We start from the raw sequence: 25,846 nt of genomic DNA, 5'->3' as shown, positions 1-25,846 counted from the left end.
GAGTGGGGAAGGGTCAGAGAGAGAGGAAGAGAGAGAATCCCAAGCAGGCTCTGTGATGTCAGCATGAGGCTTCATCTCAAAACTCTGAAATCATAACCTGAGCCAAAATCAAGACTTGGATGCTCAACGGACTGAGCCACTTAGGTGTCCCTATTTTCATAATTTTTAAAAATGGAGTTGTTTTCTTAATTTTGTTTCCAAATTGTTGATTACTAGTGTGTAGAAATACAAGTGATTTTATGTATCAACCTTGTATCCTGCAACGTTGCTGATGTCATTTAGGCAGGTAGTTGTGAACAGTATGAAAAGATTAAAAATGTCCCTGGGATTAGAAAATAATGAATTGGAATAAATCAGGACTAGAATATTAGGTTGTTACTATGTACTGAGCAAGTTTATGACAGGTTAGTGCTTCTCAACCTTTAATATGCATATAAATCTTCTGGGAATCTAGTTAAAATGCAGATTGTAATTAGTGGTCTTGGGGTGGAGCTGCGTTTCTGTCTTTCTAACCATTTCTCAGTAGACTGCTGGTAGTTTTCATTTATTATTTTTAAGCCACAACTATGCAAGGTACATATTATTATTCTCATTTTACAGATAAGAAAATGAACCCAAAAGTTGAGCAAATAACTCAGGTTCATAGAATAAGTGGCAAAACCAGAATTTGAACATAGTTCATTTTAATGACAAACCTGGGCTCTTTCCGCTCTACCACACTGGAAATTTAGAATGGGAGATCAGTTGGAATATAAACAATTTGTAGACTGAGAGAAAATGTATAGTTTTCAGGGTCAGAGTTGCTGCCTGGAGTGCATTTAGGTCTGAGGCTTGAGGTTATATTGGAGAGCTGGTCAGTGAGAACCTTGTTTTCCAGGTTGCTAAGAGGGAAGATAAAAGACTGGACTATCAGGTAGAAGATAATAATAGTAGAACTCAAGATTGGAGGAGGTCTAGAAAGTGCCTCAGCTCTCTGACTAGGCTAGACTCCAGAACAGGACTCTGTATACTGCTGAGGTCTATACTTGAGATTACACTTATTGTTGAGTTTTCCTGAATTCTGAATTATTTTACTAGGCATATGAATGGTATAGCATCAGTGCTATCCCTGAAGGGCCAGGGTGAGAGTTTAGGGATGCGGGTAAGGCTCTGGTCATATGGTTACATATGAAGGATTATTGATAGGTGACCAAATTGTTTTCTAATATTTTTCAGCAGAATATTAGAGAATTTGTATCACCTCAGTCAAAATACACAAGATAGATCTTTTTTGTCCTTAGCACCTTTTATTGAAGTATAACCCTTGATGACAATCGGCAGGCATATCAATGTCAGCCAAGAAGGGAGTGGTGGAGGACACAATTTCAGAAACAGTAAGATTCAGAAAAATAATAACTTCACATGGCATAGATGACCCCTAACAGTTGTACAACAAACACTGGTTTTTTTATCTATAGAAACTGCCCCCTGCCCCACCCCCCTCTAAAGATCTACTAATCTTCAAAAAATACAATAGGCTGCTACAGAAATATTATTGGCATAGACAACTCCTTTGCAAAGACAGTGGGAGTCACCAAGCTCCAGACAGGAGGAGGTGACCATAAATGTGCCCAGCTTCCTCCATCTGGGACTTGCTACTGACAGAGAAGCACCTCCAGGGAGAAGGGGGGTTAAAGGTTGTGGCTCTAATGCCTGGGCAACTTTTTGACACTTGAAGTTAAATGGAAAACAGAACCTGACCCTGGCCTTTAAAAAGACTTTTCATCTTTCACCCCCTCAGTTCCTCTGTTTCCAGTCTCTCCCTTCCTAGGGCTTTTAGTGTGTCTGCCTCTTTCTCTTGGATTCCCCTTGAGCATTTACCACTATACCTTGGCTGAGTCTGCAGTCAGTGGGACTCAAGGAGACTCAATTACCCAGGGTTGGGGAGGGGGAGTAAGAAGGGACAAGTGATAGTAACTCTTGTACTGATTCCTCTCTCTAGATCAACCTATTACCCACTGGGGCCTATCCAAGTATTTGAAGAGAGAGGGTAAAAGTTAAGACCAATAACTGTCTTTGGGGAAATCCCTTGGCCTGCCTTCCAAACTGCTTACCCCTGGTAGGTTTTGCAAGAGGGCTGAGCCCAGGAAACGAGATCAGAGGAGAGACACTGCTTCGCAGCTCTGAAGCACTATCAGTCACGATGGCACTGCCACTTCAGGAGCATTATTTCCCTTTTGGAGTTCACTCTTTTTCTGTGTGAAAATGAGCATCCTTGTGCTCTGATTCCAACTCTAATTTTTGGTGGAATGAGGGACAAAAATTACACAATCAATAGTACTTTTAGTGTGAGAAATTTAATGTACAACCAGTCTAACACTGACTAGAAAAACCCAGACCACAATCATCATGCCCGGGCAAGTGACCACTCTTTCCTGGGCCGGTGTTCCCCAAAACAGTTCCGGCCCCAGAAAAATCTTAGAAAAATGGACTACATTGGCCTCAACCCCCAGTACCGGACATCTCAACTTACTCATTGTTTATCCTAGAGCCTGTTTAAGGAAAAATTTAAAAAAAGATGGCAACCACAGCCTCTATTCATAGCACTCCCCCACCTTCCTCAATCTTGCTAGCATAAGCCTAGCCATTTACAAGCCATCAGCCTTCCTGAATAGAGTAGACCCCCCCCCCCCCACTTTAGAGAAGAATGGCAGGTTAACATTTTACAGTGGTTCTGACAGCAGCAGTGTACTAACAGCATAGCCAGGGCTCCCCTCAGGACACCCTGCTGGCCAAGATTCTTCCATTGTTTCCAAATACAATGAAGAGGAAACGGAAGCTAGAGACCAGTATTTGTAGCAGCTGCAAAGTTCTTTGGCAAATTCTTTGGTTGAATGAAGCATCCCTGCTGCTACAGTTAACCTAAAAAGGACCCCAAGGAACTCAGCAGTAACTAGAAGAGATGCCCAGGTTTGTTGGGCAGAGCTGTGCAATACCAACTGCCGGTGCCAGTGAGCAAGGAATGGGGAATTAAGCTGAATAAGAGGCCAGAGTTTGGCCACAACTCCCTTCCTGCCATCACCCTTCTGAGGGATTTTCCAGGACAGAAACTGGCTAGTGGTGTCAGGGCGTTGGCAACAACAGCAGCATTAGTTGTTTGTGTGCCTAAGATACTGGCTGGATCATAATTTGCTCTGGGGGGCTAGCTTCCAGCTACCATGACTTTCTGTTCCCTGAGTCAGGCCATAGGCTGAGAAAGCAATTGTGAGATAGAGGATCTTCTCCTGAGCTCACGTCTACCCATTTCCCTAGATGGGAGATGGTAGAGAAATGGGTGATGAACCTTTGTCAGTTTTGGATTTCTTTGGTTTTGAGAAAAAATATGTAAGAAAAAACTGAAATCTACTGGGGAATGCTAAACTTATGGTCATTGCTGACTTCAGTATAGGGTCAGGCCATAGTAAACTGAGTTCAAGATGAGAACTCCTTTCTTAGATACTTGTAGACTTCAAGGCCTTGGCATTTGCTCATCTAACCATGGTGAATTCAGGCTGATCTGCAGAACATGCTTTCCTTCTGGGATTACTTTTCCCTTTCCACCTCCCCTCTTCTCGCCTTATTAGTTAAAAAAAGGGGAAAAAATAAAAAATAAAAATAAATAAAATCAAATGGCCATTTAAAATACAACAAACAACCCCTCACCCCAATAATGAAATGTGTATCCAGAAGTTAGTTTTAGCAGAGCTATTAATGGCCCATAGTGTCAAGCCCTTAGGGTAGGCACTGGTGACCCCTGGTAATGAAAAGGCAAGATGGGACAGGAAGTGGTAAGCCAGAAGTATGAGGACAGGAGGAGGGCCACACTAGCCAGAGTAGGCCTCTTCCCCCTCAACTAGATGCTGGGGCCGGTGGAGGTGGAGCCCATTTGTTTAAACCCAGCCTTCAGTAGGGCACCTAGGGATTCCCGATCTTTGCTCACATTCTGTTTAGTGTAATTTCTCCTTCTGTGCTTCCCACTATAAAACTTAGGTAAGGACCATCACTGGTGGGAAGTGATGACCTCAAGACAGCCAGACCTCTCTGGGAAATGGCTGGGCTGCAAGCCTTGGGCAAAACGGAGCTGCACAGGCAGCTTCTCTCTGATCCTTGAGAGGCTGATTGTGGTGTGGGTGGGTGGTAAATGCATGGTGTCTTTGCAGTCCTTGGGCCAAAAAGAATGAAGTCACATTGTTGGTTCTGCATGCAGTGAGCGCTTGCCTGTGCAAACTGTGGGAAGGGAAGTGTGGCTGTATGGTCACCCCTTGCTGCAGGCAGCTCCTAGATCTTGCATCTATTCCCTAGGGTAGAGGCTTGGAGGCCTCCTCAGGAACTTCTAGCTGGTTGGGAGCAATGCTAGGTAAGGGGCAGTGAGAAATGTCCAAGGAAGAGGATATGGAACAAATTGCTAACTAAACTGATATCTACTTGCTAACAAACTTCTAACGAAGACTGAAAGCACTTCCCATTGTGGCTGGGCAGGGATTGTGTGGCAGTCTGCTGGTGGAATTAGAAATTGCTGGGCCCCAGGAGTAGGCTCTCCCTGAGACATTTGAGCTGCTCTTCCCCAAGCTTGATCTTCTCTTCCAGCTCTCTCTGTTCGATGATGAGAGCAGATTTCATCTTCACAAAGTGCTGGTAATCTTGGAGCTGGTCCTGAGGCAGGTAGCGTGAAACCATGCCAAACACCAACTTCTCCCGGCGGTCTACATGCTCCTTCAGCTCCTTGGCATCTGCCAACTGCCCTGTCAGCTGCTGCTTCTTCTCTATCAGCACCAGCTGGGGAATCAGATAGACCAGTTAAGAGCCATCCCAGTTACTAGTCATCTGCCTAACCCACTGCTCCACAGTGGAGCATAGCAGCTCCCCACTATGCTAACTGATCAGTCCTAGATTTCCTGCCCTGAAGTTCGCCTTCAGGCAAAAGCCCTTTTGTCCTATAGCAGGGGGGGAGGATAAACACAACAGTGACTCTGGGCAGGGGTATATGCATTTACCTCTTTTCATCTCTAAGCTGTCTTTAATCCATGGACCACCACTGGGGTTAGGGTGGAGGAGGGCTCTGACAAAGCTCAGGCCCCTTCCACCTGGAGAAGAGGTATCACTGTGACAGTGCTTTCAAGATGGTGTCTCTATGTGGATGTACATGTGTGAGTGTATGTGTCCATGTGTGTATGTACATGCATGAGTGCTTCTTATTGTGGATTCAAATTTATGTCCCAAACCACTTGAATATAGAAAGGGGATGCAGGTTTGGTTTGGGAATGTACGCAGCACAACCCATGGCCTTACCCATGTAACTGACAGACTCCCAATCTCAACTACTTGGTGAGACCTCCTCCTCCACCTCAGAGAGAATGTGAGGTGAAATTGCTGCTGCTGCTGCTGCTGCTACTACTACTACTACTACTACTACCACTACTATTATTACCACTACTACCACCACCAATATTCCCACCACTATTCTACTACTGTTACTACCACCATCAGTACCAATACCACTACTACTATTACTACTATTATTGCTATCACCACCAATACTACTACCACCACCACTTTGCTATTATTATCATTATCACCTCCAATACCCCCACCACAATTACTACTACTACTATTATTGTCGCCTTCAGTACCAATAGCACTAGTACTACTATTACCACTATTACCACCACCACCACTACCACTACTACTACTACTACTACTACTACTACTACTATTACCACCACTATCACTATCAATACTGCCACCCACTACTACTGCTACTACTACTACTGGCAGCTAGAACTGATTCAGTGTTTGCCCCATTCCAGGCCCTGTTTTGAGTAATTACTGTGTGCTAACTAATTTAATTCTCACAACCCCAAGAATTAGGTAGTGTGTTCACGCCATTTTTGAAGAGAATGAGATAGAGTAAGGTTAAGTAAGATGCCCATAGTCACAGAGCTAATTATTGGTAGAGCCAGAACTGCAAGGCAGTTAAGAGTGCCCACACTATTAACACTATGCTTTACTATCTCCAAGATGAGCCAAACTTGAAAGAGGGAGCCCTTAGAATAAACCAGTGACATTTCCCTCCATCTACACCCCAGAGAACCCAATTCTACCTTCTCCTGATTGGCCTCTGAATCGATGCTATTGAGAGCATTCTCCACCCGGGCCAGTCGTCCAGAAAGTGACAGCAACAGGTTAACTACTTTGTCCAGGTCCCCGATAAACAAACGATATTTTTCAAACTCATTGGATTTACAGACAGCTTTCAGGTTGGCCTCCACCTCCTCCCCAAGGGCAGAATTGGCACTGATATCCTCTAGCAGTCCTCGCTGGGCCTCCCGCAGGACAGACAGTTTTCTGCCAATGCTTTCAATAAGCTGTATCTAGGAGAAATAAACAGGAGAAGGCAAAGGATGAGAATGGGGACTGGTAGAAACTGATCTGTGCCTGTAACCTCTGTTTTGGGATCCACAGAACAGATGGCAGGCTCTACCCATCACCAGAAAGAAAGGAAACCCAAGCAAGTCATGAGCAATTCCAGTTTTCTGGACAGCCACCCTCTTTCCCATTTCTTCAGATCTGGTAGGAATCAGTTACCACCAAATTTCTTGGCATTAGATAATGGTACCCATGGGCTAATTCTCATTTGCCAGATGTAACTTAATAAACACTTGCGAGACTATTTTTTAATAGCTAGTCTTATTTAATTTATACTTACTGAAATCTGCTATATTTAATTTATACTTACTGAAATCTGCTATATTTTCAGAATAAAATTGAATCAGCATATATATGTATATATATATATATTTGTTTTTTCTTTATATACTTTGTATTCTTTATTTTTTATTCTCTTTTTAATTTAAATCCAAGTTAGTTAATATGTAGTGTAATAATGATTTCAGGAGTAGAATTTAGTGATTCGTCACATATACATATAACACCCAGTGCTCATCCCAACAAGTATCCTCCTTAATGCCCATCACCCATTTAGCCCATCCCCCTACCCAACATTCCTACCAGCAACTTTCAGTTTGTTCTCTGTAGTTAAGAGTATCTTATGAATTGCCTCCCTTTCTTTTTATCTTATTTGTCCTTCCCTTCCCCTATGTTCATCTGTTGTATTTCTTAAATTCCACATATAAGTGAAATCATATGATATTTATTTTTCTCTGATTTATCTTACTTACTCTAATACACTCTAGTTCCATCGACATTGTTGCAAATGGAAAGATTTCATCCTTTTTGATCACCACACACACACACACACACACACACACACACACACACAAAACATCTCCTTTATCCATTAGTCAGTCAATGGACATTTGTTTGGGCTATCGTCATAATTTGGCTATTGTTGATAGCGCTGCTATAAACATTGGGGTGCGTGTGCCCCTTTGAATCAGCATTTTTGTATCCTTTGGATAAATAAGTAGTAGTGCAATTGCTGGGCCATAGGGTAGTTCTATTTTTAACTTTTTGAGGAACCTCCATACTGTTTTCCAGAGTGGCTGCACCAATTTGCATTCCCACTAACAATGTGAAACAGTTTCTCTTTCTCTGCATCCTCACCAACACCTGTTCTTGCCTGAATTGTTAATTTTAGCCATTCTAACAGGTGTGAGGTGGTATCTCATTGGGGTTTTGATTTGTATTTCCTTGATGATGAGTGATGTTGAGCATCTTTTCATGTGTCTGTTAGCCACCTGGATGTCTTCTTTGGAAAAGAGAGTATTTAATAAATAGGAATTGGAATGCTTATGAGAGTGCAGGTTGGAAAAGCATTGTTGTCAAATATTTGCCCACAGCTTCATTCATTCGCCTTCAATCCACTGAACTATCTCTAGTGTGTATGGCACTGTGCTAGATCTTCACTCCCTCCATTTGTCCTCTGAGGCCTTTTGGATAAGGCTGTGAGTTCTGAAGTCCTGATGACTAGCTTGGACTACTAGCTCTGCCAATTTCCTGGCTGTGTGACCTGTGTGAATGTCTTGGTGGAATTTTACTTTCTTTATCTGAAGAATGGGTACAAATTGCAGTACCCACTTCGCTGAACTATAATAAGGACTGAATGAGATGATGCATGCAAAGGACTTAGCATGGATTAATGTTTAATAAAGGCTGGCTGCTATTGTTATTATTCAGCCTAGCCCCACCCTGCCATTCCAATCTCAGGACTCTGAACCTTTCAGCATTAGCTCCTCTTTCTCCTATTTGTTCACCACATTGCCCTGGTGTTCCTGATTTGCATTATGCAGTTCTATCTGCTCTCAATCTCTTCTTTCACTTTAGCTATTCCTATTCTTTTTTCAGAGCCCAGCTCTCCTCCCAACCTCCCTGCTGGAAGCTTCTGCTTCCCTACCCGTTTCCTGAATGATTTCTTTCTTTTATGAACTCTCCCACCTTTAAGAAATAGAACCTATAGTGTAATTTGAAGTGGCTCATTCCCTGTTTCATGTGGGTATGTCTGATCCCTCTCCTATTGATGCTAAATTTCTTAAGGGAAGCATTGCCTGTGTCTCCTGATTTGTCTTCTCTGTAGGTATAACAAGTTCTAGAACTCCACTCCCAGGAAGGTAGTGTGGTAGAGTGGATGAATGGAGTCAGAGATGCCTGGATTCCAATTCTGCCTCCTCCAAACTGTGACCTTGGGCAAGATACCCAACTGCACTGAGATTTCTGTTTCCTCATCTATAAACTGAAGAAGTGTCTCTCCTCCCCCACCCTGCCAGTGTGGTGAGGGTTAAATGAGATCATAGAAGTAAAATGCTTAGTCTTTTGCCTGACACATTAAGTGCTCAATACCTGTTTGCTGCTGCTGCTGCTGCTGTTATTATTATTACCAGGCACTCTGAGATAATAGATGCTTGTCTAGTGCAAAGTCCTAATGAGAATTGACCTGCCCCAGTAGGTCAGCATCACATCGTAGTTAAGACCATGAACTCTAGTACAAGACTACTTGGGTTTGAACCCTAGTTCTGCCGCAAAGCACTGGTGTGACCTTGAGCAAATTACTCAATCATTCTGTGTCTCAATTTCCCCATCTAATTTTTTAAATGTTTATTCATTTTTGAGCGAGAGAGAAAGAGCGAGAGCAAGAGAGAGAGAGAGAGAGGGAGAGAGAGAGAGGAAGAGAGAGAGAGTAGGAGCAGGGGAAGGGCAGACTGAGAGGGAGACACATAATCTGAAGCAGGCTCCAGGCTCTGAGCTGTAAGCACAGAGCCTGATTCAGGGCTCAAACTCACAAACTGCAAGATCATGACCTGAGTTGGAGTCAGATGCTCAACAAACCGAGCCACCCAGGTGCCCCTCAATTTCCCCATCTAAAAAATAGGACAACAATAGCACCTACCTCATAGTATTGTTCTAATACAGGTTACATGCTTAGAATAGTATTCTGTATCTTGTATGTATGTACTGAAGTTTGCTTCGGTGTTTGTTTTAGTATTCCTGCCCAGGGACTCTGGGACCATACATAGGCCTGTAGTTTTCTGGCAGGTGCTCCTTTCTAATAGTTTATTTAGACATGTCCAAGGTGACCAAGACCAAGAGAGACTGCTCTGGGTCCAGGGCCTGTTATCATATTTGAGAACTGGCCAAAAGTCAGTAGATCACCATGATCTTAAATCTGAAGTGTCATAGGTTTACATTTAGGGGAAATTCTAAAACCTACTAGGAATTAAGAATCAATGATATGAATGAGGCAACACAATTAGATACCACAAGGCTCCCAGTTGTATACCTACCCTCTGCTCTCCCAAACAAAAGTCAGTGCCAGGGACAAGGGAGGACTGAGGGCCAAATGATCAACTTGGAAAATCACCTACCCACCCCAGCTCTTCAGTTCCTAAGATCTGAAGGGATGCAAAAAAAGAGCCTTTTATTTCTCGGCACCTGGGCTTTGCAACCTGAACTTCAACCCTGGGGTAAGTATACTGGATAGAGCTGAAGAGTCATCACAGACCCTGTCAGAGTTGAGTTACTTTTCTAGGATATTGCAAATCAGTGACCTTCTTTACCTGCCCTCAGAGACAAAAAATGTCCTAGCCGCCCCGTCCCCACCCCAATCACTTCAAATCATTATCTGCTGTTCTGTGCTTTGCCATTTCTGATCATTTTTCTCTTTTCCTCATCAGACTCTTGTTAGTTTTGCTCCTAATAAAAAGGTCCTGAGTAAGCTGGGAGCAGCCTTGCCATGCTCAGGGAACATGGAATCCAAGGAGGCAGGCATCTGGATCAATAAAACGTTGATACCCACGCGTTCAATTCTTTTCCTGACATTTTGCTTCAGATTTGAAAGTGGTGGGTGGTCTCTTGCAAATGGCTTTGAGCTTTCCTACAGGTCATGTCCTGAATGAGAATTATGGGCAGAGGAGCAATTTGTGTTGAGTTTAGATGTCCACAAAGTGGTAAATTGGGCCTTTGGAGTTGCCATGGAAACCCTATTTGCTTATGAAATAAAATGGGTAAGTGCAGGGAGGGCAAAGTGATTCCAGGAATTTGATTAGAAAACTAGCCTAGTGATGCTTAGAGGAAGAACGGGCGGGCTTTGGAACAACAACATCATGTCTGTTGATTATTCTAGTGTTTTAAAGAGATTATTGATTATTCTTGTAAATAAATACTAAAGTTTACCAGGCTATAATTTCTCCTTCTTTTGGTTAGTCAATCTATTCCATCTTCTAGAAAGTTATACAGGGAGTACAATCAGTGGCTGCTATTGATTAGAGCTCATTGGCAAAAACTCTGAGTGTCAAGGGCAGCAAGTTACTTGCAAGGCTGACTTATTTCATAGGGGGATGTAACAATAAAGTAGACAGTGAGAGAGTCTTGACTTCAAGTCTTAGATCTACCACTTAGTCTGTAAACCTGGGCAACCTAATCCTCTCAACTGGTAAAAAGGGGATTGTTGTTGAATTGAGAGACACAGTGATGATGATTATGATTTCTACTATCATTACTGTTATTGGCTGGGTCAAAAAGAGACTGGAGTCGCATTTCTGAGAAAACTGGAGAGGCTATTTGATTTCCATACTGAAAATATGGGAATATACCAAGTTGTTCTGGAGAAAGGTAGAGGGCAGATCAACTTCCAGATAATCAAACAGACTGCTGAAAATCTATGGCATATCAAAAAATGTCACCTTTTTTTGAGCCAGCTCATGGTCAACTTCTTCTCCCAGGCCAATCTCTGCCATCTCAGGTTGGTCTTTCAACTTGTTCAACAGCTCTGCCTTAGCCACCGAAATATTATAATAAGCTGAGTAAGAGGTAGGGATCCCTGGGGCCCCCAGAGGAGGCGAGAAGTGCTGAAATTCTTGTCTGTGGAAACAAAGAATGACCATTTGAGCACCTCCATTGAGAGGCTCCTGACCTTTATACTTCTTGATTTCCCCATTTGTAAAAATGGGACCTTGCTTCGCCAATGGAGCTATGAAATAAGGAAATAATGGACCAGGAAGCACTGTTGAAATGTAAACAGGCCACATGAAGGTTTCCTAGAAGCCAAGTCAAGGCCAACTTTGAGAATGAGGGAGGCTATTTCTATACCCATGACTTCCACAGGTAGGGGAACTTCTTAGGAGATGATTTGGTTTGGTCATCACACCACTAGGATCCAAAAAAACTGGAAGGTCCCCAAAATTCTGGGCTTCTGATTTTCCATGATTCCCCTGGGTTCATGGCTCCAGAGTATGAATCTCCAGGGAAGGAGTAGGTGGTAGAGATATGGCTGAGACCTCAGCTATTCATCCTCCAAGACTGTTGACCTCCCTCTTACCCACCCCAGACCCCCACCTGCTCCTGCTGTATCTAGTCTGCTTGCTTACAAAGGCACCCTGTAGCTTTCCTGGACACTCTCATCATTTCTTCTTTCTTGATGGTGCCATTTCTGCTTGAAACGGCCCCTCCATTGCAGATCTCCCACAGCAAAGAGGTCACCCATGACCTCAGCAGTGGTCACCATGTTGGAGGCTGGGGTTAACACCCCTGCCAGGGACTTATCACGGCCTACCACATCTCTCATGAGCTCTTCTGAGACTCCCTGTGAGGCAGGCCTTCGGCCTGGGAAGGGATAGCATCTCTCCACTTCTGGCATATCCCCAGTGGCCCCAGCCTCCTCCATGGTTGCAGAATGAAATGGGGAAAAATTGGAACCAGTGGCACCCAGGGGCTTGACAAGTGGAGTGGCAGACCCTGTTGTCTTGGGTTCACTGAAGCCCGTGGGGCTAAGGTGCTGTTTCTCAGAGCCCCAGCCCGTGAAAGAGAACTGCTCCTCAGGGAAGAAGTAGCTCTGGCTCCATGCTGGCTTGGGTTTAGAATCTTCTGCCATCAAGGCTTCTGGTCTGGCGTGAGGAAGGAAATAAAAAAGAAATACTTCAATGTCAGGTTTCAGTGATGGAAGGGCAAATAATTCCACCCATGGTTTATGCAAGAGGGATGCCCACCCTCAATATATTCTTGTTGTCTACCAGTCACCCCTACCCTCCACCTGTCTGTGTCACTGCCCCTTTGCTAACCTCTAGCTGTTTGAAAGGAAAAATAGGAGAAACTCATTAGTCATTTTTGCAGCTACTTGCAGCTCTTAGATGAAGGTCAAAAATAATGGTTTAAAAGGCGCCACAGCTGTTTACGGATTCATGCTATGCTGTTTCCTAATTCATCACACAAAAGAAACTTGGATATGCCAATATTTCTCATCTGAGGTATTCATTTTACATGTAGGTTTTTAAGCTAATAACACTAATAGATGAGCAATAGTAGCTACTATTCACACAGTGTGTACCATGCCCTAGAAGCTGTCCTAAGGTGTGTGTGTGTGTGTGTGTGTGTGTGTGTGTGTGTAGATATAGCTATAAAATTTAATGGTCATGACAACCATTTTATAGATAAGGAACATGAGACACTGAGAGGGAAAGTGAGTTCACCACCGTCACCAGACACTAAATGATAGACCCATGATTTAGACTAGGTGACCTAACTCCAGAATCTATGTTTTTAGCCACAATGATATACTGCCAAAGGGACAACTTGATATCATATAAAACTTTTCATGTAAGGGCTTTTCTGGCTGGACTATATCTATGTTAGCAGACAAGAAAGAACATTCTGGAGGCAATATGAATGTATGAACTTAAGGAGTTCTTATCTCTAAGAAAAAATACTTAGGACATGTGTGAGAGTTCTGGCTCAGAAATTCCTGAAGGAAAGCACAGAATTAAGGGGAAAAGGATGAGGCTGTATGTCAATTATATCTCAATAAAACTGGAATTTTGTTTTGTTTTGTTTTTGGTGCACCTGGGTAGCTCAGTCAGCTAAGCATCTGACTTCTGTTCAGGTCGCAATCTCACAGTGAGTTCAAGCCCCACGTTGGGCTCTGTACTGACAGCTCAGAGCCTGGAGCCTGCTTTGGATTCTGTGTCTCCCTCTCTCTGCCCCTCCGCCACTCACCTCTCTCTCTCTTCTTTCTCTCTCTCCCTCTCTCAAAAATAAACATTAAAATTTTTTTAAAAACTGGAAATATTTTTAAAAGGATATGCTAATTATAGACTCAGTTCACAGCAGACACAGCTCTGCACCATGTTACAGTGTATCATATTAGGCACCACGTGTCCTAGTGCTACTTTCCTCATAGTATCCACTAATAGGGCAGGGGTTACAGGAGATCTTTGAGACCATAATCTGCATTTGATAATGAACATTGAAGCAAAAATCAGATTCCTCCTGCAGAATATTGAAAGGAAATACATGGAGTTCAGGAAGCATACTATACCTATACTTGAACCAGAGTTATGAGACTTAAGCAACACTTGGGAATTCCACTAACCCGCTCCTACATGTATCATAGTGTTTTGTAACTCAGTAGTAGGTGGGTTACAGAGATACTCTGGTTTGATTTGGCTGAACTTTGGATGTTTTTGGATTTTTTTTTTTTTTTTGCATTTTAGATTCAAAATATGTATCTACTTGATCCTAACATTTCTCTCTTATGGAAGCTTTTTTGTTTAGTTTTTTAAAAATGTTTACTTATTCTTGAGAGAGAGAGAGACAGAGCACAAGTGGGAGAGGGGCAAAGGGAGGGAGACACAGAATCCGAAGCAAGCTCCAGGCTCTGAGCTCTCAGCACAGAGCCCAACACAGGGCTTGAACTCACAGACTGCGAGATCATGACCTGAGCCAAAGCTGTACACTTAACTGACAGAGCCACCCAGGTGCCCAACAATTTTTTTAAAAATTTTAAATTATTATTTTCAGAGAGAGAGAGAGAGAAGGCAAGCACAGGTGGGGGAGGAGTGGTGAGAGAGGGAGACAGAGAATCTGAAGCAGGCTCCTGGTTCTGAGCTGTCAGCACAGAGCCTGATGCGGGGCTCGAACTCAAAGACTGTGAGATCATGACCTGAGCGGAAGACAGACACTTAACTGACTGAACCACTCAGGTGCCCCTCCTTTACAAAATCTTTTTTTTTAATTTTTTAAAAATTTCTGAGAGAGAGAGAGACAGACAGCATGAGTAGGGGAGGCTCAGAGAGAGAGAGAGATACAGAATCTGAAACAGGCTCTAGGCTCTGAGCTAGCTGTCAGCACAGAGCCCGATGCGGGGCTTGAACTCACAAACTGAGGTCATGACCTGAGCCACAGTCGGATGCTTAACCTACTGAGCCACCCAGGTGCCCCCCTCCCTTACAAAATCTTAAAGCCACTTCCTTCTGTTTAGAACCCTATGTTCTCCAAGGGTCTGGAATAAGATCTTGAAGAGCCCAGAGATCCTATGAGGATGCAATGGGCACAGTGAACCAGACGGCCTGGGTTCTGGCTACCAGCAATCTTCTGCAGGGTCCTTGTAATTCCTCATTCTAAAAGATGTAGCACACCAATGATATCTATTTCATAGGTTAGTTGTGAAGATTAAATCGATCAACACATAAAAGTGCTTACTTTTAGAACAATGCTTAGCACATAGTAAGCAGGCCAAAAATATTAGTTATGTTGGGAATATTGCTGTTCCTTAAATCTACAGCATTGAAAGAAGCATCTATAATTGAATTTTTTGCAGCCACAAGCGAGGGCTGTGTGCAAACAAATGTTTCCCCTCACATCCCATAGTCATTAAAAGAAATAAATCTCTGGAACAAGTTATAAGATCTCTAGTAACAGCAGTTTTCTTCTCTCTGGCCAAGGGGCCAAGGTGAATGGAGGTACATGAAGCAGGAAGGACTAGGAGGCTCAAAGGGGCAAGTCTGGGGCCTGCAACTACTACCTGTTATACGCACTGCCCTATAGGAGGCACGAAAGCCTGGTGAAGTCCCAGCCTACTGCAAGAACAAGATCTCTCTGAGAGAGGCTGCCTAGGGTGGCAAATTAAGCATAGATTTTTGAGCCATACAGATCTAGCTTTGGAATTTTGTCATGCAATTTTGAGTTAGTTAGTCCCTTAACTTCCTTAGCTTTAGTTTTCTCCTCTGTCAAATATGAATAATTAATGGTCCACAGTCATATGAAATGACTAGCAGTGTCTGGCACACAGCAAATGCTTAATACATATTCGACCATTCATTTATTCATTCTTTCTTCTGAAATGTTAAGTGCCTACTATGTGCTAGGTCACCTTCCCCTCTCTCTGCTGTGGCCATAACAATCACAATCACTTTCCACAAAATGTTTTCTAATTACAGTAAGAACACTTCCTGGCTAGATGGACACTTGAGAAGCAGCTGCTAGGGATCTGATAAGAGATTCTCACAGTGTCTAGGAGCCAAGCCCTGTAGTGCCTTGCTGGTGGCACCTTATGCCAGAAAACTTCTCACCTAGCTCTAGATAGCCCAGATCCCAGTAAAGGATTTGTGTGTCAGTAAAAGACATGATAACAAGGTACTTCTAAATGTTTTATTTATTTTTGAGAGAGTGCAAGAGGGGGAGGGGCAGAGAGAGAGGGGACAGAGGATCTGAAGCAGGCTCTGCGCTATCATCACAGAGCCTGATGCAGGGCTTGAACTCACAAACCTTGAGATCATGACCTGAGCTGAAGACGGAAGCTCAATGGACTGAGCCACCCAGGTGCCCCAACAAGGTACTTCTAATAGCAACAAGTCTCAGGCAAATTCCTTCTGTAAAGGGATTTAAAGAAAGCACTTCTGGGATAGATACTGGACACCCCCACCCCCACTGGAGCATGGGCTGAGTTTTCAGCAGGATGACTGTCAGAGTTGAGGCCCAAGCTATTCTGCTTTGGACCCAAGCAGACAACCAGGCATTACAGGGCATGCAGATGAGCACTGGCACAGAGAAGTGGACACCAGTAGTCCTGGGGCTAGACTACACTTCTGCTTTGGCCTCCCTGCCCAGGCAGCTCACCCCATCAACTACCACCTATTGCCCACTGAGGTAAATGCAAATAGGTGGGGGTACAATGGTGGGGGGGAGAGTGGAGAACATGGAAGAGGAAAAGAGTGCCCTTAACTGTTATAAGGAATAAGCAGGGCATAAAGGGTACAGCCCCAGGCACACCTTTGCTGCTGGGGATTGGGGAAGAGCTTAGAAGCAGAGGCAGGTCAGGTTGTGAGCTGGTCTCTTGTTCTAGAGAGCAAGCAAAAGAAAAAGGCAGAAAAGGGCTTGAGCCAGGTTTTTGGGAAATGCCATGAGAAAACAAGGGTTTATGCCCTCTGACTCAGGGTCACCTGGGTGGCTCAGTTGAACATCTGACTTTTGATTTCGGTTCAGGTCATGGTCTCTCAGTTTGTGAGTTCGAGCCCTGCATTGAGCCCTGCATTGAGCTCTGCATTAAGTGTGGAGGGTGCTTGGGATTCTCTCTCTCTCCTTCTCTCTGCCCCTCCCCTGCTCTCTCTCTCAAAAATAAACAAACTAAAAAACTTAATGCTTAAAGCCTGAAACTGATGCATACCTTAAAGACAAACTAAGGAATAAGATAGCATTTTGATAGTGATATTTAATAACACCAGCAACCACCATTTACTGAGCACCTACTATGAGCTACATGTGGGGCTCTCTGCTTTATATAGATTATCCTCTATTTACAGCAACTGTGTAGAATAGGTATCGTCATGCCCATTTTCCTGGTGATAAAAATGAAGCTGGGAACAGTTTAATTCATTGACTAAAGGTCATACAGCCGGCAAATTATGGAGGTGAAAGGCAAACTCATGTTGCAGCCTCTTCTTTCATAAGCACTTACTTGGGGGAATCAGTGGTCTCCTTCTCTGATGTCCTCCAAAGCCCACCAATACCATAATAGCAAGGGTGCTGAGCCTTTTCAGGTTGAGAGCCCAAGTGGCCCCTTGTTGAAGGCAGGAAATCGCTGGAATGGAGACCAAAGGACTCTCGCTCTGTTGAGAGGCTTTGTGAGCCCTGCCTTGAAGCCTCCAGGTTGCCAAAGCCTGAGGGTTGTGGCTGCTCTAGGACCTCTTCAGGATTGAGGGCACCAGTACCAGTGGTTTCTGAACTGAAATACTGGGGTGGCAGCTCCTCCTCCTCTCCCTCCTCTGCCCCTTCCTCCTCTTCCTCCTCTTCTTCCTCCTCTTCCTCCTCCTCCTGTTGCTGCTGTTGTTGCTGCTGCTTCTGCTGCTGCTGGGCTGCACGGAAAAGCCTGTACTTCTCCCAGTTGGGAGGAGGAGGGCGAGGAGGAGGAAAGGCCTTCTTCCTGGCTCCCAGAGGATCTGGCTGGGTCTCAGCTTTGGTAAAGAGCTCCCTCCTATGCTGCCCCCAGGCCCGGGAGCTCTGGGGCTCCAAGCTGATATGGCTCTCTGAGAAAGCACGGTTGCGCAGCGGGCGGGGCATGGAGGCCATGGAGCTCCCCTCCTCATAAACAGAAGTTTCCTCTGTTTTTTTTGAGGAGTGCTTGAAATCTCCAAGAAGGTCAAGGGAAGACACTGCTCGGTAGCTTGACAAGTCCAGTGCTGGGTTTTCAAGGCAAGGATGGAAAGGAGTTGCCCACGAAAAGCTAGCCTTGGGATGAGCCATTTCCCTGCAAAACAGCAAGATGAGTATTGTGTAAAACAAGCAAGTTGCAGATGGCCCCGTATTTTGGATAAAATCATTTATTTATAGTTTACAAGGGCCTGAAAACAATGCAAATATACGTGGTAGATGCAATAATAAGAATAGTAATTCTAACACATAATATTGATAGCTAACACTTATTTTTTTTTTAATTTTTTAAATGTTTTATTTATTTCTAGGAGAGAGAGAGAGACAGCGTGAGCAAGGGAGGGTCAGAGAGAGAGGGAGTCACAGACTGAAACAGGCTCCAGGCTCTGAGCTGGCAGTCAGCACAGAGCCCGACGCGGGGCTCGAACCCACGAACCACGAGATCATGACCTAAGCGAAAGTTGGACGCTTAACCGACTAAGCCACCCAGGCGCCCCAGATAGCTAACACTTATTGAGTATGTACCAAATGCAGGTACTGTTTTAAGTGATTTCCCTGTTTTAACTTAGTTAATCCTCACAATAACCCTAGAAGGTAGCTATTATTATTGTCCTAATTATATAGCCAGGAAAACTGAGGCATGGGTTGTTTAAATTGCTCAAGGTCGTAAAGCTAGTAAGTGGTAGAGTTAGGATTTCAACCTGGACAGTCTAGCTCCAAAGTTTGGATACATACACTGTGCCCACTCTGTAGCACTCAGATGGAATGTGTTGTACAAGTCTGATTATCCTGTTATATTGTTTTTGTTTTCTTTGTTTTTAATCATAAAAATTTTTAAATATTTAGAAACAGAGATTGCTATAATAAATATTCATGTTCCCACCTACTGACCACGATTAGCACATTTTATACCCTACCATCTATACTTTATGATTTTTAAAGAAATTCTAATAGCCTTTGTTTCACTCCCCACTTCTATTCCCCTGCTGCCTCTCCAGATGCAAGCTATATCATGAATATGACGTTTTCTGTTCATGCTTTTTTTTTTTTTTTGATGTTTTATTTATTTCTAGGAGAGAGAGAGAGAGTGAGCAGGGGAGGGTCAGAGAGAGAGGGAATCACAGACTCTGAAACAGGCTCCAGGCTCTGAGCTGGCAGTCAGCACAGAGCCCGACGCGGGGCTCGAACCCACGAACCGCGAGATCATGACCTAAGCGAAAGTCGGACGCTTAAGCGACTAAGCCACCCAGGCGCCCCTGTTTATGCTTTTATATTAGCACCAAAAAATATTAAACAGACAATTCACAAATGTCTGTTACTTGGGGTTTAAAATAGATCCTCCTAATGCAATTCTCATTAGAATTCTCAACAGGAATTTTCAACTATAGCATTTTTTATTAACCTGCAAAATAAAGTAAGATATAATATTAAAAAGTATTTTGCTACAGAAGAAATGAGGGTAAAGGATTAAGCATATTATAAGGCAATTATAATTAAAACAGTGTGTACTGATGAACAGAATGAAAACTCCAGAAACATATCAAGCTATCTATAAAAACATAGTATATAATTCACCTTCCATAACAAGGAGATAAAGAATTATATTTTAAAAAATGTTTTGAGATAACTGCAGAGCAGTAATATTTAGAGCTGTACCTTCTATTATATACCAAAATAAATTGCGGCTTCAAGAATTAAGTGTGTGTGTGTGTGTGTGTGTGTGTGTGTGTGTTTTAGTAGATGTATGTGTATACATGTATATATAGTATATGTTTATAAGAAAGAAACACTATGAGAAAATTAAATCACGTGTGAGGCAAAATGAGATTCTTATAAGCAATAGAAAAAATATTCATAGGTAGGTCCCATTCTATTCACCTCTGTCAACTGCAGATTGTCTGGGAGCTACATTAAATATGGTAAAAGGAAAAAAGTAAAAAATTTATTGTAATAGACAAAATTGTACCACTTCAACATGTGTTGTTTTGAAAAATACATTGTTTGAAAAATCTCAAACAAATATTCAAAGAAAGAAGTACAGGTTTATTTAAATATGTGTAAAAAAATATTAAATATGTGTAAAAAAAATATAAAAAGGCAAACCTCTGCCTAATAAAGAGTGACTAAAGTCAAAGGACATCTCTTTAGTCTCAAAGTATAAAGAGTTAAGCACTCTATACCAGAAGATCTGGCTTCCTGCTGTAGCCTGTGAGCAATCAACATCATGCTAAGTAAGTACTGTCTAGTGACAGGAAATTCCAGCAGTTCAATTAAATCATCAGACAGAATACCCATTCAATAGTCATGTTGAAGACTGAGAATATTTCTTTAAAAAATAATAATACACAAGTTCAGATACAATGAAGAACAAAATTTCTTTCACTTAGCTAATCTCCAGTCCCCATCCTGGCTAGCTCATCACTCACATGGATCAGAAATTCACATCTATAGTCTCTTCTCATTTGGGCCTTTGCCACCCTATCATTATTTAGGATTATAACAACTCCTTATGTGCAAACTGTTCCACCTGCCATTTTCTCCATCGGAAACAAACAAACATAGTAGTGACTGGAAAATAAAAGAATGGCAAATGCTATAAGCAGCAGTCTTTCCTGACCACCTTATCTAAACTAGAGATGACTTATCCTTAACTATCCTTTTTCTATTTTGTTCTTTCTCAGGACATATATCCCCACCTAATATTATATCACATGCCTAATTTTACTGGTTTATTTTGTGCTCTACTAACTAAAATGTAAGCTTCACAAGAGCAGAGATCTTGTGTGTTTAATTTATCTAGTATCTAGTGCCTGGCACACGGTAGGTATTTAATAAATATTTAATAAATGAATTAATGAACAGGAATACCATATGATCCAGTAATTCTACTACTGGGTATTTATCCAAAGAAAATGAAAACACTAGTTTGTTTTCAATATATGTACCTTTATGTTCACTGTAGCATTATTTACAATAGCCAAGATATAGAAGCAAGCCAATTGTCTTCAGTATGTGAATGGATAATGAAAACAGATAAATGGATAAAGAAGATGAATGGATAAAAAAAGATGGTACGTGCACACACATACACACACACACACACACACACACAGGAATTTTACACAGCCATAGAAAAGGATGAGATCTTGTCGTTTGCAACAAGAGGGAGCTAGAGGGTATTATGCTGAGTAAACTATGTCATATAGAGAAAGATAAATATCATATGATTTTCTTCATATGTTGAATCTAAAAAACAAAACAAACAAAAAGCAGGAATTGACCCATAAGTACAGAAAACAACCTGATGGTTGCCAGAAGGGTGCAAGTGGGGGTTGAGGGGATGAGCAAAATGGGTGAAGGAAAGTGGGAGATACAGACTTCCAGTTACTTTTGTGAGCATACCATAATGTATAGACTTCTCAAATCACTTTGTTGTACACTTGAAGCTAATGTAACATTGTGTATCAACTATACTTCAATAAAAAATAAAATAAATTAATTCATGCCAAAAATGAAAAAACAACATCCATGATATACATAGCAAAAAAAGTTGAATTAAAGGGAAAAATCAACAAATAAGACAAAGAAGGGTGCTATAAATTAGTGGTTAGAATGTACGATTAACATCTAACTACCCTGAATATTTATGTATCAAATAACATAGGATCAAAATTCAGAAAGCAAAATCCATAGGAAATGAAAAGGCAGAAGAAATGAGAAACTATGAGACTGTTTCAGCTGATGACAGACATGGCAGTCAAAACAAAGATAATGGGAACATTTCAACTTCTTTATTTTCAAGGGTCAATTGAACCTTTTTTAAATTGACTACATATTAAGCCAAAAAGTGAAAGAAGTACGACTACAGCACCTACTCACAACACAATACTAGAAATTACTAACAAAAATGAGAAATTTTTCTATGTATTTCTAGTAATAGAAAATAAAAGGGAAAAAATATCCTCCCCTCTAGTCAAAGAAGTTCTCATCTGAAATTGTAGAATGCCTAGAAAATAACAACAAGGAAAATATCAGAACCTAGAGAATATGACCAATTAAAGCAGTGGTCAAAGGAAAATATGAAGCCTTTGATGCTTACACTAATAAATAAGAAGAATTTAAAATAATTGAATTAAGTATTGAGCAAAAGAAGTCAAGAGCCACAAAGATCAACCCAAATAAAGCAGAAAGAAAACTGATAGCAGAAATTAATACACTGGGAAATAAATGGTAGAATTAATAATTAAAGCCAAAAGCTACTTCTTCAAAAGAAAACATAAAACAATAAAAAAGATAAACCACTTGCTAATCTAATTAAAACCACCAAATGCACAAAATTAGAAATGGAGAAACAACCACGGTTACAGAGTAAATGAAAAGAGTAGGAGAATAACTTGCTCTACTCTCGAAAACAAATTTGAAAACTTAGAATGGTTTTCTAGGAAAACAAAAATTACCAAAATCGATTGCTGAAGAATGAGGGTATCTAAACCCACCTGTTAACCATAGGAAAAATGTTGATAAATTTGACAAAAGAAGATAGCACACTCATATAGTCTTGCTTTAATTCTATCAACCTTCAAGGAACAGACAACCTCAATACTATTTATACTTCCTAGACTCTGAAATCTATTGAGGGAGAAGAAAAGAATCCTGTGTAATGTCAGTACCCAAACCCAAAAACTAGAACATACATAATGAAAAACTGGAAACAATTTTTAGCTAAGAATATGAATGCAAAAGTCTCACCATTTTTTTCTATTTAAAAACATAAATATTAGCACATTAGTACATGTCAGGAATTTCTTTATAAAGTACCAACATATATTAAAAATGCATCCTCAAAAAATTCTTTCTGAAAAGAGTGCATGATCTAAAAGGCTGGAAAACACCAGTCTGGAACAGCTGTTCCTCATCAAAGTGGCTCCTGATCGAAATTACCTGGAAAGGTTGTTTAAAATGCAAATTCACAGGCCCTTCTCCCAGAAATTTGGATTAAGTACCTCTGTGGTGGGGCCCAGGGACTTGCATTTTTAAGAACTGCCCCCAAGAGATTCTAATACAAGTGTTTCAGGGACCAGCCTGTAGAAACAAAAATCCAGGGTAAAAAGAATGGGAGTGCTGTGGACTGGGCTGGAGGTTTGGGGGCAGAGTTGTTTGTTCCAGTTGGGTTGGTTTCCAATCTATACAGCCTGTCTTCCACCCCTCACCACACACATTCCCGTGTCCTTTCCCTGCCTCTCTCCCTCTTCTTCATCTTCATCTCCAATCTAGATCTTATGAAATGCAGGTGGCAGCCACATCGCCAAAGGCGCCTGATGGGCTGATGTCCTACAGCTGTGGTAAGAATCCTGCTGCATGATAGTACTCAAATTTACCACTCTTTCCTTTTCCCTTGCTAGGGCACAGGAAAGGCAATAGAGCAAAATGGAAAGAACACAGTGTCAGAAAGACTTGGGTCTGAATTCCAGTAAAAATTTAAAATCTGGCTCCATAACACAAAAGCTGCATGACCTTGAGCACAGTATTTAATTTATGTCAGTTTCAGTAAAATATTTATCTTACAAAGCTGCTGTCAGGATTAACTATATAAAAAGGACCTAGCAATCTGCTGGGTACGTGTAAAGGTGATTAATAATGACAGAACTATGTTATTGTTAAAATGAAGTCCCTTACTCAGGGCCACAGCATATTGTTGTGCAAGTTGTGCATTGTACAACCTTCACTGCTGTGTGCTTCAGCCTTGTTCCTCATTCTCATCAAAGGAGTTGGACTGCACTGTCCCCTGGTTAATAGCCAAGAAACCAGGAGATTTTGGGTCTCACCTGCTCAATAGCCAAGAAACCAGGAGATCTTGGGTCTCACCTCAGCCACATGGAGGCCAGGAGGCCCTCGCCAACCAAGAATTTTAACCCTGGGCTCATTCACTCACTTTTCTCATCTACTAAAAAGGGACAGATAATAAAAGGCAAGTTGAGGCTTAAGAGTAGTGTGAAAATCAAAAGGATTAGATATTCTAAGCTGTCTAATTTGGGCACCAATTGCTTATGTCAGCCTTACAGAATTTACCTATAGGTATCCAACTCCAAAATAAGTTGGAAGAAACATACAGTGCCCTTCTAGACATTTGATGTCTCAATTTGTGGCACTGTAACCTTATCTGGAGGCACTGGCTTCTGACAAGGCAACTGGGAAATTGCTATTCTCTGCATCAATCCTGATTTTAAAGGCACTCGCCTCTCCCTACTTACAGGGCCAACATGAGCCTTGCAGAGTCACTTCTGTCAGGGGAGCAGAAGTGGGCATGACTCCACAAAGGGAAAGGAGTACCTTCAATGGGATCAGCTGGGTCAATGAGCACATATTCTACTGTGCAAGGTGACCAGATCAAAGTGGAGCAAAACCGATGTAGCCCCTCCCTTCCAGGCAATACAGATGAAGCAGGCTGGTGAACACAATGCTGCCATTGAAATATGTCAGGCTTAAAGAAGGCTACTGGCCTCTAGAGGTCTTATTTTCAGCGGGCTCAAGCCATCTATATGCACAGAAATCTACAACTGTGCTTTGGGACTAAGTGGAGTAGAGTGAAGGATAAGGAGTTTCACGAAGGGAAAAATAACTGTGGTTTCTTACTTTCAAGTGTGTCTTAGGCACTGTTTTAGGCACTTTCATGTATGTATTTCTATTAGTCTTCCCATCAACCCATTGAAGTGGTTGCCATTATTGCCAGTTGGCAGATAAGAATCCTGAGGCTTTGAAGGGGTAAATCATTTTCCCAGCTAGTAAGAAGCAGTAGTGTCCAGACTGGAAATTGCCTTATCTGACTCCAAGGGACAATCCCATTGAAGCAAGGACTCCTAAGGTGAGGCAAAAGATACTTGCACAGCAGTCATCCCCAGGTATCCACAGAGACATTAGCTCTTTGCATGGAATCATGAAAGCTAAGTCTAAGAAAGGGCTTTGTTGACACCAGCAAGGAGACTATGTCTCAAAAACAAAAGCAAGTTGCCTGACAAGACCTGGGCTGTTCTGCTCTTTTCTTCTTGGCACAGGCTACCTGTGCAAAATAGATTTGCCACTTTGGCTAAAATCTTTTTTTTTGAGCCTAATAATGATCAAAAATGAAACCCAATATTTGTCAAGACTGAAAAATCTCCCCCTGCCTCTTCCTCAGCTCTTCTGAAGTTTTCTTGTTTGGAAATTTTACTTTTAAACCCACCACAATAGCTTGGCATTCCGGGATCTTGGCAGCAAGGGCACACAGGTCAACCCCTCTCCCCTTTCCCTTTCCTGGGCAGTCAAAAGATAAGACTGCTCCAAGAGAAACAGTCACTCCCAGGTTATTGCTGAAGGAAATATTTGCAAGATCCAGGAAGTGAGACACAAGGAGGCTTGCAGAGGGAGGGGAGAAGGGCCAGAGGGTTTGTTGTTGCCAACCTTCTCTGCCTCTGGGACCACAGAACTTCAAGTAAGGAACAATTCATCTGGCAATGACAAATGAAAGTGGCAAGCCTCACCCTGAACCTTCTACACCACCCCCCCGGGGGGCTGTTGCAAAGTGTCCTTTGAAGAGATCAGAGAAGTCCTTGGATTATTGGGGCTGTATTGGGTAAAGCCTAGTTCCCTTTCTCCAATCGCCCTAACACCAAATTTTCAAGAAGGTCTTCCCATTACTCCTCTGGATTTTACACAGTGTCATGGACATGGTGGCAAGGGATGATAACAATCGGTCTTGTTTACTGAGAGTCTGTCATGCATCCGGCACAGGGCTGGACAGCTGGACAGACCTGATTTCATTTAACTCTCGAGACAACCTTCTGGCATGGGTTTTCTCTTGCCCATGTTAGAAATGAGGCTCAGAGAGGTTAAACAACTGGGTGAACACAAAGGGAATAGGGTCCAGGAGAAGTTACAGCTGAGGTTTTTCTGACTCTGATGATACCCATGCTTTTGCTAA

At 42.2% G+C, this 25,846-nt stretch overlaps 1 protein-coding gene across 1 annotated transcript in view; it reads right to left on the bottom strand.

The window, feature by feature from the left end:
• Positions 1-1,280: 1,280 nt before the first annotated feature.
• SHROOM4 (shroom family member 4) overlaps positions 1,281-25,846 on the bottom strand; it is a 125,906-nt gene continuing 101,340 nt past the window's right edge. The window contains exons 9-13 of the mRNA XM_039224346.1: positions 17,198-17,986; positions 12,204-12,353; positions 11,154-11,331; positions 6,120-6,389; positions 1,281-4,794 (exon numbers count right to left, since the gene is read on the bottom strand). Of these exons, the coding sequence (XP_039080277.1) occupies positions 4,525-4,794; positions 6,120-6,389; positions 11,154-11,331; positions 12,204-12,353; positions 17,198-17,986 (1,657 nt within the window). The 3' untranslated portion in view covers positions 1,281-4,524. The remainder of the gene's footprint in view (positions 4,795-6,119; positions 6,390-11,153; positions 11,332-12,203; positions 12,354-17,197; positions 17,987-25,846) is intronic.

The sequence above is a fragment of the Hyaena hyaena genome, unplaced genomic scaffold, assembly GCF_003009895.1.
Source record: "Hyaena hyaena isolate Hyena2069 unplaced genomic scaffold, ASM300989v1 scaffold_1620, whole genome shotgun sequence".
Taxonomy (NCBI): Eukaryota; Metazoa; Chordata; class Mammalia; order Carnivora; family Hyaenidae; genus Hyaena; species Hyaena hyaena.
The sequence above is the reverse complement of the archived record's forward strand: the minus strand, read 5'-3'. Positions and strand labels throughout refer to the sequence as shown.